This window comes from Mesoplodon densirostris, chromosome 19 (genome assembly GCF_025265405.1).
Source record: "Mesoplodon densirostris isolate mMesDen1 chromosome 19, mMesDen1 primary haplotype, whole genome shotgun sequence".
Classification (NCBI taxonomy): Eukaryota; Metazoa; Chordata; class Mammalia; order Artiodactyla; family Ziphiidae; genus Mesoplodon; species Mesoplodon densirostris.
In genome coordinates, this window is record NC_082679.1 from 5713548 (window position 1) to 5732507 (window position 18960).

At 41.9% G+C, this 18960-nt stretch overlaps 1 protein-coding gene and 1 non-coding gene across 4 annotated transcripts in view; one reads left to right on the top strand and one right to left on the bottom strand.

Moving 5' to 3' along the window:
• ZNF615 (zinc finger protein 615) overlaps positions 1–18960 on the bottom strand; it is a 46954-nt gene that overhangs the window by 23517 nt on the left and 4477 nt on the right. The window contains exons 2-6 of one of the 3 annotated variants that reach the window (XM_060085546.1): positions 18204–18385; positions 17653–17862; positions 14764–14890; positions 14388–14483; positions 8520–10460 (exon numbers count right to left, since the gene is read on the bottom strand). In XM_060085546.1, coding sequence (XP_059941529.1) covers positions 8520–10460; positions 14388–14483; positions 14764–14890; positions 17653–17667 — 2179 coding nt within the window. In that variant the 5' untranslated portion in view covers positions 17668–17862; positions 18204–18385. Of the gene's footprint in view, positions 1–7467; positions 10461–14387; positions 14484–14763; positions 15223–17652; positions 17863–18203; positions 18386–18960 lie in introns of those variants that run through there. The other 2 variants (XM_060085544.1, XM_060085543.1) reach the window with 2 other exon arrangements.
• Positions 2897–3044, top strand: LOC132481006 (small nucleolar RNA SNORA40). The gene has a single exon (XR_009530718.1). It is a non-coding gene; the product is annotated as a small nucleolar RNA SNORA40 (small nucleolar RNA).

The window sequence follows — 18960 nt, forward strand, 5'->3', positions numbered from 1 at the left end:
GTCACTTCAACTCTTCAGAAAATTAGCAGATTTTCAGAGACTCGAGGTTTGCGAGGCAAATATGGAGCTACCTAAACGGCGTTCGACGCACTGGGGAGACAAGTAACATTGCCGCGGCCTTTATTAAAAAAGGAGGGGGGGCGGGTTTCGAAAAGGACCAAGGGTTCAGGTGTCGGTATAGCAGCAGAGAACGAACTCCTGGAAAGAGAAACGGCAATACATCCGGTAATCGGACACCCCCCCCAAAACTTTGGAGGAACATTTCTTGCAGGAAGCGGCTTTTAAGGACAGAATAAGGTTTCGAGAAACTGGCACCGGCCATCACGTTCAAGAGGAAAAGAGCGACAGGGATGAAGCCTAAGTTTTGATTGGGATTGGAGCCTCGGGGAAAGGCCACTTTAAAAATGAGGCCAGTAAAGGTCTGGAGCCAATGAGAAAGGCACAACCAGAATGGAGTCCAAAAGTATTAATGTCAATATCTATTTGGTCAAGACACTAAGATAATTCCATGGGGTTAGTTGTTTCAGCAAATGATGCTGGAATAATTGTATACCTATTTGCAAAAGCATAAATTAAGACCCATAACTCTAACCATATACAAAATTAACTCGAAATAGATCACAGACCTAAATTTAAGAGGTAGCAGTATGAAACTTAGAGAAGGGAAGAGAAGGCTAAGTTAGCCAAAGAGTTCTGTGACAAGACAAAGAATGAGCCATAAAAGGAAAAATAATAAATTGGACTTTATTAAAATTAAAAACTTTTGTATTTCTAAGCACAGCTTTAATAAAGTATTGAGTGGAGCCAGAGACTGGGAGAAAATATTGACACATTTAACATCTGTTGATAAAGGACTTGTATTCAGAATATATCAAGAGTTCTCAAAACTTAATAACAAAACAACTATCCAGTTACTTCTTGCGGGTTATGAAAATTTCTAAATATTGCATCATGGTGATAATGGCAAAACTCTATGAACTTGCTAAATGTCATTGAGTTGTACGCTTACTACTGGTAAACGTTATATGTAAATTATGACCATAAAGTTGTTAAAATGAATTTCTGTTGTGTACAAAATTTATAGCATATGGATTTTTTTAAAGACATCAAATATAGTTGCAAAATTATAAACTATCTAGGATTAAAAGTATATGGAGGGCCTCCCTGGTGGCGCAAGTGGTTGAGAGTCCGCCTGCCGATGCAGGGGATACGGGTTCGTGCCCCGGTCTGGGAGGATCCCATATGCCGCGGAGCGGCTGGGCCCGTGAGCCATGGCCGCTGAGCCTGCGCGTCCGGAGCCTGTGCTCCGCAACGGGGGAGGCCACAACAGTGAGAGGCCCGCATACCGCAAAAAAAAAAAAAAAAAAAAAGTATATGGAGATGTCTGGGACTTATAAGAAAAACAGTACAACAAATCTTGCAGTGAGAATATAAGAATTTGAATAATGAGAGGATCATAATAAAAAGTGAACATAGTTGAACGTTGTTTTTCAAGTATACCCCACTTTAATGCATACCTTTTATATGTGACTCAAGTTACCATCCTACTAGTTCACCCATGATATTATTACAGCCACTTAATATTAATTATATAGAGATATACAAAACATTTTATAATATGGAAATGTTTATAATGAGAAAGTAAGTGACAAAATTTGATTACATCTTTTTTTTTTACAGCCTTACCGAGATATAACTGACATAGATTATATCTATTTTATTTTATTTTATTTTTTTGCAGTATGTGGGCCTCTCACTGTTGTGGCCTCTCCCGTTGCGGAGCACAGGCTCCGGAAGCACAGGCTCAGTGGCTATGGCTCACGGGCCTAGCCGCTCCGCGGCATGTGGGATCTTCCCGGACCGGGGTACGAACCCGTGTCCCCTGCATCCGCAGGCAGACTCTCAACCACTGTGCCACCAGGGAAGCCCAATTATACCTATTTTAAATAAACTTTATTTTGGGGAAATTTTAGATTTACACGAAAGTGACAAAGTACTACAAAGAGTGCACATATACCTTCATTTGACTTCCTCTCATGTGAATATTTTATGTAACCATGGTACATTTGTCAAACTTAGAAATTAACATTGGTATGACACTCAACTAAATTACAGATTCTATTTGGATTTCACAAATTTTTCCACTACTGTCCTTTTTCTGTCTTAGGATTCAACCCAGGGAAGAATGCTGCCTTTAGACATCATGTTTCCTTGAATTCCCCTGTTCCATGACAAATCCTCAGTCTTTTTTTCATGTCCTCAATTATTTTGAGGAGTACTGATCAGGTATTTTGTATATTGACCTTCTTTTAGGTTGGTCTGTTTTCCTCATTAAACAGGGATTTATGCATTTTGGAAAAGACACCACATATTTATGGGTATAGAATATCAAAATGACAACACTGATCTACAGGCAAAGGTAATATTTGCCAAGGTTTCTCCACTGAAAATAGCAAAACAACTTCTGACCAAAAAGAACCATCATGGGCTTCCCTGGTGGCGCAGTGGTTGAGAGTCCGCCTGCCGATGCAGGGGACACGGGTTCGTGCCCCGGTCCGGGAAGATCCCACATGCCGCAGAGCGGCTGGGCCCGTGAGCCATGGCCGCTGAGCCTGCGCGTCTGGAGCCTGTGCTCCGCAACGGGAGAGGCCACAGCAGTGAGAGGCCCAAGTACCGCAAAAAAAAAAAAAAAAGAACCATCATATAGGGCTCACACCATGAGATTTCAAGACTTATAAATCTTTAGTAGTATTGGTGAAAGGACAAACACATAGATCAATGGAACAGAGCAAAGATCCCAGAAAAAGACCCACAGGAGTCAAGTATACTCAAGCGTTGGACAGATATACAAAGGTTATTCAATGGAGAAAGACAGACTTTTTCAGCAGATGCTGCTGGAACATTTGGAAGTCCACAGGCAAAAAACAAAAACAAAGAGAAAAAAATCTCAAAAGACTCTCCTTATAGACATGTGCAAAAATCCTCTTTTGCAACCCAGAACTCATTGTTTAGTATGAGTTTTGATACAGGCAAGAAGGAACATGATACCTAAAACAGATTCAAGTGATGGGGGTGTATTGATAAACATAAAGATTGCTTCCAGGACTATAGAGCTGATAATTTCCCTCATATATTAGGTTTTTAAATTATCAGCTATATCGATTTCATACTCTAATGTTGACATGAAACAAAGATGGCTCCTTTTTTTAGGCTTTTATCTTGAGAACACAGTGTCAGGATTTTAAAAAGGTATTGGTGGGCTTCCCTGGTGGCACAGGGGCTTCCCTGGTGGTGCAGTGGTTGAGAGTCCGCCTGCCGATGCAGGGGACACGGGTTCGTGCCCCGGTCCGGGAAGCTCCCACGTGCCGCGGAGCGGCTGGGCCCGTGAGCCATGGCCGCTGGGCCTGCGCGTCCGGAGCCTGTGCTCCGCAACAGGAGAGGCCACAACAGTGAGAGGCACACATACCACAAAAAAAAAAAAAAAAAAGGTATTGGCATATCCCAATGATCTGTACTGTTCTAGGGTGTGATAGCTTAGGAGTGAATATGATTTGAACTTAATACATTTTTAGAGGGTGTCAAATTCAGAAGCAGGCAGATCCATCTCCTGACCCTAAACATGGTTCTAAAGTAAATTGCTTGAGGAAATTGGATCCCAAAATTACAGGTGGGGAATTTTGAAGTGTTTCTGTATTCCACTGGAGATCAAAGAAGCCCAACTGAAAGAATTGTGGGCTGACTGGCCTGACAGCTGTGGATTGAGCAAAACTTCTTTTTGAAAGGGCTATCTTATCTTGAAGATTATGACTTTGGAGGAACTTAGGGGACTGGCAGTGGAAAGAATCAGAACATATTAAATTCCTTAAAAATTTATTGACAAATAATTTTGCCTATGTTACACATAATTTAAAAAACCCCTTTACACTTTGTTTAGAAAAAAAAAAAAGAATCTCAACACATTCAGCCTATAAGTCCTATACTTGGTAAAGGACTTGTATCCAGAACATGGAAAGAATTCTGAAAAGTCAACAAGAAACTCCTATTTCAGAAATAGGCAAACCTTGAACAGACACTTGATCGAAGATAACAGATGGCAAACAAGCATATGAAAAGATGGTCTGCATCATTTGTTCTTAGGGAGATGCAAATTAAAACAGCAATGTGAATAATAATAATAATTTTTAAAAAGCAGCAGTGTGATACAAATACCCAGGTATTAGACTTGCTGAAATCCAAAAACTGAAAATATGAAATGCTGGTGATAAGGTGGAGTAACAGGAATTTGCCAGAGACAAAGCAAAAGAAATACAGCCATGTTAGACGATAGGCAGATTCTTGAATGTATGTTCGTACAGATGATCCCAAGTTTTAGAAAGGTAGCCTGAAAAAAAATCTTTTTAATGAGATGGCTCTCACTGAGGAGTAGAACTCAGGAAAATGGTTGTTCTTACTTGTGTCAAAGAAATCTGAAAGGAAATATCCAAGACTAAACTTTGCAGTAAGATGAACAAAAATCCTGTCTTTATTCCTATACACACCACTTGACCACAGTGAATTATTCTGATTTTTGTGCAGACAATGATAAGAGTGTATATAGGAGACAAATTTTTAATAAGAACCTTGAGAAAGGACTTGGACTGGAAAACCTGAAAAGAAATGTTTCCAGCATCCAAAGGTCAAGTCTGTAAACACCCACTAGCCTGGGACTATGGGTCTCAAAACTTCCCGACTCCTATACTCTCAAACACAGACAAACTCTGCACTCCCTGCACAACACTGACCTCAAGTTCAATCTGAAATTTACCACAGACATTCTTGCCCATTGACACTCCTCCCCCAATTCCAGGCTTCTCCTGATCATGAGCTGGATGTTAAATTGCTAACCTAGGGGAGAAGCAGTGCTCACTGGTTTCACACCTTCCATCCAGTTTTCAATTACCGAATCTTGCAGACCTAACATATAGACCCTAAACCCTGACCAACAAGACATTCAATCGTTAATCTCTACAGGTTAAGCCGCAGTCAAAGGCCCCATCACTAACGCCCAGATTCCTCAGTGACTGAAGCTAAATAAAACCCCAAATACGGTCACTGACACACACATTCCCTCTTCACTGACCCCACAGGCCCCTCACTGGGGATCCTTGCCCAGAATCAGGCTCAGCAGATATTGAGTCTCCAAAGACTCCTCCAGTAGCTGCCAAAGGCTGAACCTGGTCCAAAACCATTTCTGATTTTGATGTGCTCTTCCCGCAATGCCTCCTTGGCTGTTGCTAGGGACACCGAGGGCTCTTGTTCAGTTTCAGAAGACTTGCACAGATTCTATGAGGACACACGGCACTGTGACCTCATAGAGGTTCTGGCGCTTCCAACAGCAGTGGCCATAAAAGCTGCTAAGACTGCTGGGTGAGAAGACATGGAAATGTCTTCTGGGCACCCCAGTGCCTTCCTCTCTTTGCAAGAGGTAGTCTCAGTCACAGAGCTCATTTAAGTTTTCAGAGGCCAGAACCAATCCAAGGCCAATGTGGTGTGAGATGCATTCTAGTCATCACTTTAGGCCAAGTGGCAAGATGATGGTGACCTTGTGCAGTTAGGCAGGAACACCTTGGGTACTACCAGTTCGCCTGGAGTCTTATTACAGACGGAGCCCAAACTTGCTCTGCTTGCCGCAGCTAAGGCCAATAAATCGGAAGATGACTTGTTGAGGTGAGGAGTAACGACTTTAATCGGAAAGCCAGCCGACCGAGATGGCAGACTAGTATCTCAAAAAAACCATCTTCCCTCAGTCTGAATGTGGGCTCCCCTTCCACAGAGGAAGGGAAGGAGAAGGGGCCCACTGCGATGCCAGTCTATGGCTGAGTGGGACGGCTACCGGTCATGCACTAACAGCTACGCACCTGCCCCGCCTCTATTACAGTCTGATATTCTGTGGCAGAGAAGATGCCCACAGTTCCTAGTTGGGTCTGAGGTTGAATTTACTTGAAGTCTGTATTGGGAAAAGCTTCAGTTCAGACTTCCTCCTGTCTTTCTCCTTTACTCTCACCCTGTTGCCACACACACACTTTCAACACTTCTGGTCACCGAATGTGTGGGTTTCCCACACACCAAGCAATTCCTATCAGCTGGGTCCTACATTTTAACTCAATTCTATCACTATCTACTTGGAGATAGTGCCAGATCCCACCAGTTAAGGGCTCAGTCCCACAACTGCTCCCACCCCACCTCAGATACTAATCGCAAATAGCTGGTCCCCAAGTTACCTACAACTTGTCTGACTTGGCTCCAAACTGGAGGTTTGCATGAGCCCCTTGTTGGGTTTGATTAATCTGCTAGAGTTTGATTAATCTCACAGAACTCAGGGAAACACTTATCTGTGTTTACTAGTTTATTAAAGGACATGATAAAGGACAGAAATGAACAACAAGCTGAGGAGAAACAGAGTGAGATCTGGGAGTGTTCTAAGCACAGGAGCTTCTGTCCCCCCCCCCATAGAGCTGGGGGTGTGTTAACACTCCCTCTACTTCAATGTGTTCACTCTTCTGGAAGCTCTCCATAGCCCCTACTATTGTTGGGATTTTATGGAAGCTTCCTCACGTCAGGCATGATCAATTAGTAACTCCATTTCTAGCCCCTCTCCCCTCTCCGGAGGATGGGAAGTGGGCTGAAAATTCCAGGTCTTTTTTGGTGACCAGCACCCATCCAGCAGCCATTCATGAGCCCACCCAGAGTCCCATCAATAGAACAAGAGATGCTCCACATGCTCTTATCATGCAGGAATTTACAAGGGTTTCAGAAGCTCTGTGCCAGAAACCGGGGGCAGAGACCAATATGTCTATTTTCTACAATTTGACAAGCTCAAATAGTCAACCTCAAAAGGATACATCCTAAACGATTCTATTTTTCTAATATGCTATAAATGACAAAATTATAGGATTAGTGTCGGGGGAAGGATGTGACTATGAGGACGTGGCATGAGGGAGTTTGTGTTGACAAAGCATTCTGAATGTTTACTGGGGTGTTGGTTACAGGAACCTACATATGTGATAAAGTTTAAGGCGGTATTTAAAAACCATGTTAAAACTGGTGCAATAGAAATAGACCCTGTAGTTAACAGCACTGTAACAACTTCACTTTCCTCTATTTGATAGTAAACTGTGTGTGGTTATATAAGGTTTTACCTTTGGGAATAGTGGACTGAGGTGATTTAGGAAATCTCTGGAATATTTCAGTTTTTGTGATTCTAAACTTACTTCAAAATTAAAAGTTATAAAAACATCACATTTATATTAATTTTATAACCCCCCTGCTGCTACTTATAAACTTGGTTAAACACACCAAATATGTTGACTTACACTTATGAAATGAAAATATTGTTTCATTTTGAAGTACTTCAAATATTCTGAAATAACACTTAAACTTGGAACCAAAGAAATGCAAAAATTAATTAAATAATTGAACACTCCTGCACCATATATATTAAAACTGAATCCATAATGAGAGTAACTGCCACTATGTAAAATTTATAAGATCAATGACAAGGCATCTAGAAATACGGCTGAAGGTATCCTTTCCCGTTGTTTGTGAGGTGTATTACCCCTTAAGTTTAGACCTGTAACACAATGTTCTCATTCATCATTTCTCCAAGGCTTCTTTCCTTCATTAAGTTGTCTGATATTTTGTTAAAGGCCACCATACTGAATGTGTTATTGCACATATTTCCTGGCAAATGATGAGGCAATATTTATTACTGCAAACCCTGCCATATTCATCACCATAGGAAAGTACTTCTCTAGTGCTAACTGACATCTGTTGAGGTGTTACTTCTGTGCAAAGGCTTTCCCACAATTATATTTCTACCAATTAGAAATATTCATTCACTCATGATCTATGATGACCACATATGATAGAGTCTATTACCAATGAGGTCTTTCCTAGTCTTTCACATTCTTAGGCTTTATCTCAGTATACCCTTTTTTTAAAAAATTTATTTATTTTTGGCTGCGTTGGATCTTCGTTGCTGTGCGTGGGCTTTCTCTAGCTGCGGAGACTGGAGGCTGCTCTTCGTTGCAGTGCACGGGCTTCTCATTGCGGTGGCTTCTCTTGTTGTGGAGCATGGGCTCTAGGTATGCGGGCTTCAGTAGTTGTGGCACGCGGGCTCTAGAGTGCAGGCTCAGTAGTTGTGGTGCACGGGCTTAGTTGCGCCGCAGCATGTGGGATCCTCCCGGAGCAGGGCTCGAACCCGTGTTCTCTGCATTGGCGGGTGGACTCTTAACCAGTGCGCCACCAGGGAAGCCCTTAGTATACACTTTTTAGACAATAAAATGTCCTAAAACATTTTCACCATGGCTGATTGTGTCTTGAGTTGTCTTGTAAATTTTTTCATCAACATAAAAGATGAGGTAATTGATTACTAAAGATAACACCACATTCTTTGCACTGTGATTCTTCTCTGCATACTATTATCTTGAGTACAACTGGAAACAGGCTTCCCCAGAGTGACTACCTGTGAATTCTCTTATGTTTAACAAGGATTGACAAGTGGGCAAAAGCTTTCCCACACTCGCTGCATCCATAGGGCCTCTCTCCTGTATGTTTTCTTTGATGAACATTGAGCCCTGACTTTGTGGTGAAGGTTTTCCCACATTCACTGCATTCATATGGCTTCTCTCCTGTGTGAATTCTCTGATGGGTAATGAGATCATTTTTGCGCAAAGAGAATTTTCCACATTCAGTACACGCAAAGGAAGTTTTTCCTGAGTGAACTCTCTGATGTTGTATGAGGCATGTCTTCTTCCTAAAGGCTTTACCACACTCGTTGCATTTGTACGGTTTCTCTCCAGTGTGAGTTTGCTGATGTGTACCCAGAGTACTCTTCATGGTGAAGCCCTTGCCACATTCATTGCATATATATGGTTTCTCTCCAGTATGAGTTCGCAGATGTGCAATGAGCATGCTTTTCCCAGTTAAGCCTTTGCCACATTCACTGCATACATAAGGTTTCTCTCCTGTGTGAGTGCGCTGGTGTACGTTGAGATGACTCTTCTCTGTGAAGCCTTTACCACATTCACTGCATACATATGGTTTCTCTCCTGTATGAATTCGCTGATGTCCTATCAGCCGGATCTTGGCTGGAAAGCCTTTTCCGCATTCACTGCACACGTAGGGTTTCTCCCCTGTATGAGTTCGCTGGTGTACAATCAGGCGGCTCTTCACAGTGAAGCCTTTCCCACAGTCACTGCATACATAGGGTTTCTCTGCAGTATGAGTTCGCTGATGTACAATAAGATCACTCTTCATGGTGAAGCCTTTTCTACACACATTACATACATAGGGTTTCTCCCCTGTATGAGTCCGCTGATGTCTGATGAGAGGGCTCTTCAAGGTGAAGCCTTTTCCACACTCATTGCACGTATAGGGTTTCTCTCCAGTATGAGTTCGCTGATGTACAATGAGGCAGTGCTTCATTGAAAAGCCTTTCCCACATTCACTGCACATATACAGTTTCTCTGCTCTGTGCGTTTGCTGATGAGTGATAAGACTGCTCTTCAAGGTGAAACTTTTCCCACATACATTGCATATAAAGGGTTTCTCACCTGTATGAGTTCGATGGTGTGCAATAAGACGCCTCTTCTCGATGAAGCCTTTTCCACATTCACTGCATATGTAAGGTTTCTCTCCTGTATGAGTTTTCTGATGTGTAGTGAGACTGAACTTTGTAGAGAAGGCTTTTCCACACAGACTGCATCCATGGGGCTTCTCTCCCGTATGAGTTCGCTGATGATAAATGAGCAGACACTTTTTGGTGAATGCTTTCCCACATTCACTACATGTGTAAGGTTTCTCTCCCATATGACTCTTCTGATGTATGTTGAACTGCAATTTCTTGAAGAAGGTTTTATCACATTCAGTGCACTCATAATGTTTCAGTCCCGTATGAGTTCTCTGATGTTCAGTGAGCCTGGATTTTCTGGAGAAGGCTTTCCCACACAAACTGCATCCATGAGGTTTTTCTCTAGTATGAACTCTCTGATGATCAAAGAGCTGAGACATCTTGAAGAAGGCTTTCCCACACTCACTGCATACATGGGCTTTCTCTATGTTGTGAGTTCTCTGTTGCTCAGTGGACAGGGAGTTATTGCTGATGGGTTTTGCACTTACAGGAAATTTAATTTCAGTAAAAGATTGCTCGTGGTTAGCATGGAGAAGGGATTTCCCATCTCCATTAAAATCAGCAGAGTTCTTTAAGTTACAGCTTCTCTTCTGGTTTTCAAAACTTAAATTTGAATTTAAAAGTTTTTCAGTTAAGTCAAACATATCACAATTTTGCTTTAACAGGAAATGACTTTTGCTCTGATTAACAATATTTGCAAGTGTATTATGTTCGCAGCATTGTTCCACAGTATTTTGAATGCTGTGATTTGGCAAGTGATGCTGCAGAAGGTCATCAACTTTCCTGATTTCTAGGAAAGAAGAGAACAAGGAATCATTCCGCAATCCCTCATAATCTTAATTTGGAAGAAAACTGTTTCAAAAAATGCCTTCATGTGAAGTAACTATTTAGTGACAATTCTATGTGTGATATAACAAGAAATATATTTGGTCTTCTTCCACAGAGCTCCTAAAGCCTTGTAATTTCCTAAGTGACAGGAGTATGTTTCAATACTGAGTTTATGCTAATGAGGTGACTTAGCATAGCATTCCTACATAACCTCAGGATGGGACTGATCACCAGAAAGACTAAGTGATTAGAAGGTTGGAACTTTCAGCTCCACCCTGGGAATGGAGAGAGGGCCTAGGGATTAAAAGTCTATAAAAACTCTTAACAAGATTTGCTCAACCTTTGGATGGGTGACACATCCATGTGCGAGGAGGTTGGTGCTCCCCAGTTCCATGGGGACAGAAGCTTCTGCTTCTGTCAGGAATCCTTCAGACCTTGCCCTTCCTCTGGCTATTCATCTGTATCCTTTATAGTAAACTGGTAAACATAAGTAAATGTTTCTTTGAGTTCTGTGAGCCACCCTGGCAAATTAATTGAACCCAAGAAGAGGGTCATGAGAACCTTCAATTTATAGCCAGTTGGTCAGAAGCACAGGTAACAATCTGGAGTTGCAACTGACATCTGACATGGGGACAATCTTGTGGGACTGAACCCTTAACTTGTAGGATTTGATAGTAGATAGTATCAGAAATGAGTTAAATTTGTAGGACACCCAGGTTTAATTCTGGGCATAGACAACTGAAGCAAAGGAATAAAGAAGGCAATTGCAGTCTGTGAATCACGGTTAAAGGAGCAATGAATATGTAAGAGGTGGAGGAAATCAGGATATGTTCAAAGAAAAGACAAGGTTCACTAATGGACTTAATGGGAGAAGCACGGAAGCGGTTAAGACTCAAGGATTATTCCAAGAATTATGTGGTTTCAGCCACTGGGTAGGTGGAATGTCTATTAATAATGTGCAGAATATTACTGAAGTCCAGAATGAGAGGAAAATCTAGCACACATTATGAAACAAAACTTAAGGAGGTTATTACTTGTCTGAGTACAAAACATGAAGAAATGGGTTGAATATATAAATGTTTCCAAAGGTCTTATCTGAAAATAGCAATGTGGATATCATCAACAGACAGATTATTGAAGAAGAACAGATATATGAATATATATATATATATATAAAACTGATTCACTTTGTTGTACACCTGAAACTAACACAACATTGTAAATTGACTGTACTCCAATATAAAATAAATTAAAAAAAAACAGAGTATTCAAAGACAGAGTACTGGATAAGACTATGTTCAGAAACATGTATAATAAAAGCTCAAGGCACAGGGCCAAGGCTTTAGCCATTTCAACATGTAGAGTTTGAAAATTCAATCAAGTCCATTGAAGAGAACCAAACATTGACAATTGTGATCAGGTGCAAACTTGTGGACCCAGGTGTATAGAACAAATACAATGGCAAGTAAGAATGTCTCCTTACCATCTGATTTCAAGGTAAATGTGACAAACTATTGAGGTTTATCATATTCCAACAACTTGCCCTCTTCTTCATTCTGCAGACCACCATTTACCTAACTCGAGCAAAGCACTAACACTAACATCAAATATAGATAAAATCTTCTGTAACCAACACTCCCAACTAATACTCTACTTGGAACATACTCTCTTATGTTCCTACACAAAAAGGGAACGATGATATGCAGTTACTCCATCCCTGAACACTGCAAAGAAAGGACTGGCCCTCAGAGGATACCTCTGGGTCCCTGGAATATCCCACCTGATGAGAATGTCTTTTTAGGTATGAGATCTTAGGACATATCATAGAGTTTATGCTAACAATGTGATTTGTGGTAGATGCCCATTTTTGTATGCCTGAGGCTTTGGACAACACTGTAACATTCTGATTCTGGTGTCTAGAGGCACCAGGCTTGGGTGAGCTTCCCTGGTTGGCAACATTTCACACGTTGTCAAACATTCAAACATCAGTGCTGGGAAAATTCAGCACTGTTCACGTGACTCACTGGTAGAGGACAACCAGGAAGCTTGTGTGCAGCCTCTCCTGGAGTCTTTCCCATGCACATTTGATCTTTGATGACGTTAATCTGTATTATTTTATTGTCACACATTGTAACCAAGAGTATAAAAGTACATTCCCCTCCCCACTAATGTCTACCTTCTATAAAGTAGGCAAAGTGATCCACTTTAAAAATTGTATAATGCCACTCCTCTACTCAAAATCCCGTTTTCTCAACTTATTCAGAAAAGAATCAAGGTCTTGAATGCCCTTGATAGGCAGTTTGTGACCTATGTACCAAAACCCCCGGCCACTACCCTGTTACCCTCAACTCCAGTCATTTTCCCTCTTGCTCACTCCCTTCTACCCATGTAAGTTTCCCCGAAGTTCCTCAAACACATTCCAGATTCAGGTCTTTCAACTTCCCACAGTCTCACATTTGGAAAACTCCTCACCCAGGAAGATTACTCATATCCCTCATCTATGTGCTCAAAGGCACCTTATCAGAGAGCCACTCCCATTCCAAAAGGGCAGTTCCAAGCCCCAACACCCACTCTTCCATTAGCTGCTTTAATTTTCCTTACAGCAATTTTTACACTAAGACATGTTTTTCTTTTAAATGTGTAGAACCTCTTTTAAATGTAAAGAGAACCTCAATTTTTAAAAGGATGGAGAGAAGATTTCTGTTCTCACACACAAAATAGGAAGTCACAGGCCAGCTGCTATGACGAAGAATAAAATACATAGAAAGAAATTGTACATTAGACAATATTAAGAGAGAAGTCAATTTGCGGGCGTCTCTTTCAGAGAACAGAAAGAGCTTAACTCATGGGAATGGAAGAAACTTTTAAGACTTATGAGAACTGAGAAGAAAATGGAAATGAAAGTATGGAAAACCCTAGAAGGGGGTGGGGACCAAAGAACCACACAAATGCACAGCAGAAACCAGGTTATCATGGGGACACAGCATCCAAGGTGGGGTTGCATGTTATGGTGGGAAATCGCTATTTCCTCATACGGCAGGAAGAAGGTACAGTGGTAAGAAGAGTATGATGAACTCAAAGTTCTCTTTCCAGAGAGGCCTGGAAAGTGGGATTTCACAGCAAGAGAGGTAGTAACACAGACAAAGATCTTGTGCTGGTAGACGAAGGAGAGGAAGATTTGAAAGTCCAAGGAAGAAGAAAACTACGCAAACAAACAAAAAGAAGATGCATATGAAATAAGCGGGGATCAGGGACTTCCCCGGTGGTCCAGTGGTAAAGAATCCACCTTATATTGCAGGGGAAGCAGGTTCGATCCCTGGTCAGGGAACTAAGATCTCATGTTCCATGGGGCAACTAAGCCCGAGTGCCACAGCTACTAAGCTCGCACACCTCAACTAGGGCCCGCGTGCCGCAAACTACAGAGCCCGCTCGCTCTGGAGCCCACACGCCACAATTACAGAGTGCACATGCCCTGGAGCCTGCACGCCACAACTAGAGAAGAGAAAACCCGCACGCCACAACTAGAGAGAAGCCTGCGCACCAAAACGAAGAGCCCGTGCGCCGCAACGAAGATCCTGCGTGCCGCAACTAAGACCTGACGCAGCCAAAAATTTAAAACTGAAATTAAATAAATAAATAAATAATAAAGACAATTAAAAAAAAACAACACTCATGGTTTAGAAATAAGCAGGGATCAGATCTCAGGAGAAAACAAAGGGATATATTTTCCTCTTAATTTCCACAAAGAAAAAGAGTTCTTACACCGGAAGAGAGGTACATGGCAGGGCTGCTTATGTTTCCTCAGACACTATCACAGCTCTGACGCCTTCTCTCCTGACCAGAGTACGACTTCCTTGGCTGCCCACCTTGCTGGGTCTCACCCACTCACCTGGACAGATTCGACTGTGGCTGTCATCTTCTACTGGCCACAGTTGTTCTCCTCGTTCCAATCTGGAGACAGCATCTGGTTTGCTGGCTTGATACCCTGTTCATGAAAAATGATAGAAGACTTAGACATACCGAACTGTGCTGGGATACGGCAGGAAGGGATAATGGTACATGGAGGGAATAAACAGGTTTCACATCTGTAACCTCAAGGCTTTTCTCTCAGGAGAAGGGCGATTATACCCTCTAGTCTGGGGCCAGAGAAGGATCTGAGACTCGACCATCGCAGAGGAATGCCGTTAGTCTGAAGAGTTAAGAGGCTGAGAATGGAACGTTCACTGACGGGCACCCTCTGAGGGACCCAGGGGAGCTGTCCTCACCCACGGACACCAAGTTGCTATAGTTCTCCAGCATCACATCCCGGTACAGGTCCTTCTGATCAGGGTCCAGGAGCTGCCACTCCTCCCACGTGAACTTCATAGTCACGTCGTCATACGTCAGGGATTCCTGTCATAACACAGTCACATTCGGCCAAGTGATGTTCTTTGGGTGACATGGAAAAATGTAAAGGAAATTATTCTGCTCACTTTTGCCATATAGGAAATTGGTGGGTTTTTTCCTTCTTACGCTGTGATAAAATAAGAATCCTAGTAAAATACTATGTTATGGTACCGTCTTCCAGATGGAATAGATGCGTAAGGCAGGGTTAAAAATGCCAAGCTTCTCATCATGGCTTGGTCTTTCCGGTTACCAGCACTCATCCAGGAGCTCACTCAGAGTCACCTCGGTAGAACAAAGTCACTCCTGTCACCCAGGAAATGACAAGAGTTTCAGGAGCCCTGTGTCAGGAACAGAGGTCAAAGACCAATATTAGAACAGGAGATGTCCTAGTGTTCTTATCACTTAGGGAATCACAAGGGTTTTAGGAGCTCTGTGCCAGGAACAGGGGGCAGAGACCAATACATATTTTCTGCTCTCTCACAAGCATTCACTAATATCAAACTATATGCTACTTACAAGTAGATGAAAACAATACATACTAATTTCAGTGATCAATATACTAAACAAAATAAGAGAAATTGTACAGGAAATCCCCTGGTGGTCCAGTGGTTAGGACTCGGTGCTTTCACTGTGGTGGCCTGAGTTCAATCCCTGGTTGGGGAACTAAGATTCCTCAAGCCACGTGCGCCCCCCCCCAAAAAAAAGAAAGAAAGAAAAGAAGAAAAAAAAACTGTACAAAACATGTATAAAGCATAAAAGATTATTAGATGATCAGGAACTTTATTCAATATCCTGTAATAAACCATAATGAAAAAGAATATGAATACATATAACTGAATTATTTTGCTATATACCAGAAACTAACAGAACATTGTAAATCAACTATACTTCAATAAAAAAATTAAAAAACAAAAAAAGAATAAAAAGTCCAAAAAAAAGATTATTAGATGGTCAAATTTATAAGAAAACTATTCTTTAAAGAATATATATATATATATGGACAGAGACAATGCACATATGTGTGTATATCATTAGGCGGGGTTAATACCATATTAGATGAAATGAGGAAACAGCTGTAGGAAACATGTTTTTACAATTATAAGAAGTAAGGACAGGGACTTCCCCGGTAGCACAGTGGTTAAGAATATGCCTGCCAATGCAGGGGACACGCATTCGATCCCTGGTCCAGGAAGATCTCACATGCTGTGGAGCAACTAAGCCCATGTGCCACAACTACTGAGCCTGTGCTCTACAGCCCGCAAGCCACAACTACTGAGCCCGCATGCCACAACTACTGAAGCCCTAGAGCCCGTGCCCCACAACAAGGGAAGCCACTGCAGTGAGAAGAATGTGCACCGCAATAAAGAGTAGCCCCCGCTCACTGCAACTAGAGAAAGCCTGTGTATGGCAACGAAGACCCAACACAGCCAAAAATAAATAAACAAAAATAAATAAATTTATAAAAAAAAAAAAAGAAGTAAGGACAGTCAAGGACTGCAGTTAAGGACCCAACACATCACCTCTATGGAGAACCGTCAAAGTCCTATGTGAACTTGAGACCCATATGCCATGAAACATTAACATCCCTCAAGGAACTGGTCTGCTTTTTCCTCACAGTTGATCCCTATGATATGTGATATAATAAGAAACATATATTTGGTCTTCAGCCCCAGTTTCTAACACAATTGCTCCTAAACCCTTGGAGTTTTTTAAGTAATAGAGGTAAGAGGCATTCTGTGTTATTTATAACAAGTCCCTTTCAAACATACCTGAGTTTATGCTAGCAAGGTGAGTCTTGGTGGACCCGTAGAGAGTTTCAGAATGAGGGTTTGTTGCCCAGGGAACCAACCTTGTGATTAGAGGGTTGGAACTTTCAGCCCCACTTCTAGCCCTTCAGGGAGGGGGGAGGGACTGGAAACTGAGCCAATCAACAATGGCCATTGATTTAATCTACCACACCTACCCAATGAGACCTCCATAAAAACCCCCTAAACTACAGGGCTCAGAGCATTTCCAGGATGGTGAACACATCTAGGTGCTGGGGGTGTGACACTCCTAGAGAGGGCATGGAAGGTCCTTGTCCCTTCCCTCATATCTTGCCTAAGTATCTTTCCATTTGGCTCTTCCCAAGCTGTATCCTTCATAATGAACCAGTATAGGTAAGTAAAGTCTCTTCCTGAGTTATGTGAACCGTTGTAGTAAATTATCGAAACTGAGGAAGGGATTTCGGGAACCCCCGATTTGCAGCCAAGTCAGAAGTATGGGTACTGTGGGCAGCCAATACTTGGCATCCAAAGTGAGGGCAGTCCTGTGGGATTGAGTCCTTAAACCTGTGGAGACTGACAGTAACTGCAGTAGTTAATGTCGGAATTGAATTAAATTGCAGACGCTCAGCTGGTATCTAGAGAGTTGGAGAAGTGACTGTTGGTCTGGAAAGACCCACACATTTGGTGCCAGAAGTGCTGGGAGTAGAAACAGTTTGTAGTACTGCCTATCATGTAACTTATGACTCTCTTGTGATGGCTGTCAGAGACATTAGACACAAACTGACAGCTAATATAACTCACAGGATTTTGCGCGTTCATATATTATATCCCAACGCGAGTCACGGAATATGAATCCTATGAATAATATATTCCTGATCTAACTTTAGCAAGATTTCTCCAGGTCCTGCTAGGATCCATTTAAACTTTTCTACTTCACTGCACTGATTTTTACAGGCAAAGCCACTGGGGAATAAAGAAAGAAGAAAAGAAACCAAAAGTCACCTGGGCCTGAATCATTTTCTTCTGACTTTGGGAAATGGCTGCAAACTGGGATGCAGTCTTTAGCTCTTCTGGATCAGCTCTAAATTTCTGTTCAAAAATCTCAGTCTCCAATCAAGGATGTCTCCAGAACTGACAGTACTTAAGTCTCAGAATCTTTTCCTCCTTCTTTCCTTTCCTCCCTCTTGTTCCTGGGGAGCCAGTACCTGTGGGCTGAAGAGCACATTACTCTGAGTGGCACATTCTCTTTCGGCCCAGATGCTGTCAGTGTGGCTGTCCACTCATCTTAAATTAAGGCCCCCAAAGATCGAGATTGCGCCTTTTATTACGAAGCTTTTACATCTGGGCCAATAAAACACAACATTCCGAATGTTTGGGAAGTACACCTTTCTCTTGTAAAGTGGAAGCAGTAAGACTGTGAAAGGGGATGTGGGAAGGAGAACCAGCACAGCACAACGCCCCACTGGCAGGGAAATCCACAGGCAGATCAACTTTAGGAAAGAGGACACACAGGACATACACATTTTTCTTTTAAACCACGTGCCTCCACGTACCTCTTCAAAAGTCTTTTTACATCCCAGGGTTCACACACTCAAATTTGAAGAACATCATGTGAAGCAAATAAGAAGCACCGTCATGTAATTTCTCATTACCATCCACTTCTTGATCCTTGATAAGAGTATTATAAGCATAAACCTATAAAGGATACTCGGCCAAAAATCCTTTAGGAATAGAACTGAAATAAAAACATTTTCAGGGGTCGGGGGGAGAAGGATAAATTAGGAGTTTGGGATTATCATACACACAACTATATATAAAACAGATAACCAACAAGGACCTACTGTATAGCACAGGGAACTATATTCAATATTTTGTAATAAAGTGTAGGAGAAAAGAATCTGAAAAAAATAGATATATATGTACGTACAACTGAATCACTTTGCTGTACACCTGAAACTAACACAACGTTGTAAATCAACTGTACTTCAATTAAAAAAATTTTTTTCAGGCAAAACCAGAGAGAATTCTTCATCAGAAGACCTGTAATACAGCAAATGCACATGTTCTTCAAGCAAAAGGAAAGGGTCCTCCAATGTAAGCAGAGGACCAAGGAATGAAAAGGAACTGAACTGGTAAATAAGCAGTTAAGTCTAAATTAGTACCAGCTGGGAAAATGATCATATCTCAGGAGGTTTTAAAAATATAGAGAGTTAACCACCACTTCCCTGGTGGTGCAGTGCTTAAGAATCCACCTGCCAATGCAGGGGACACAGGTTCGAGCCCTGGTCCGGGAAGATCCCACATGCCTTG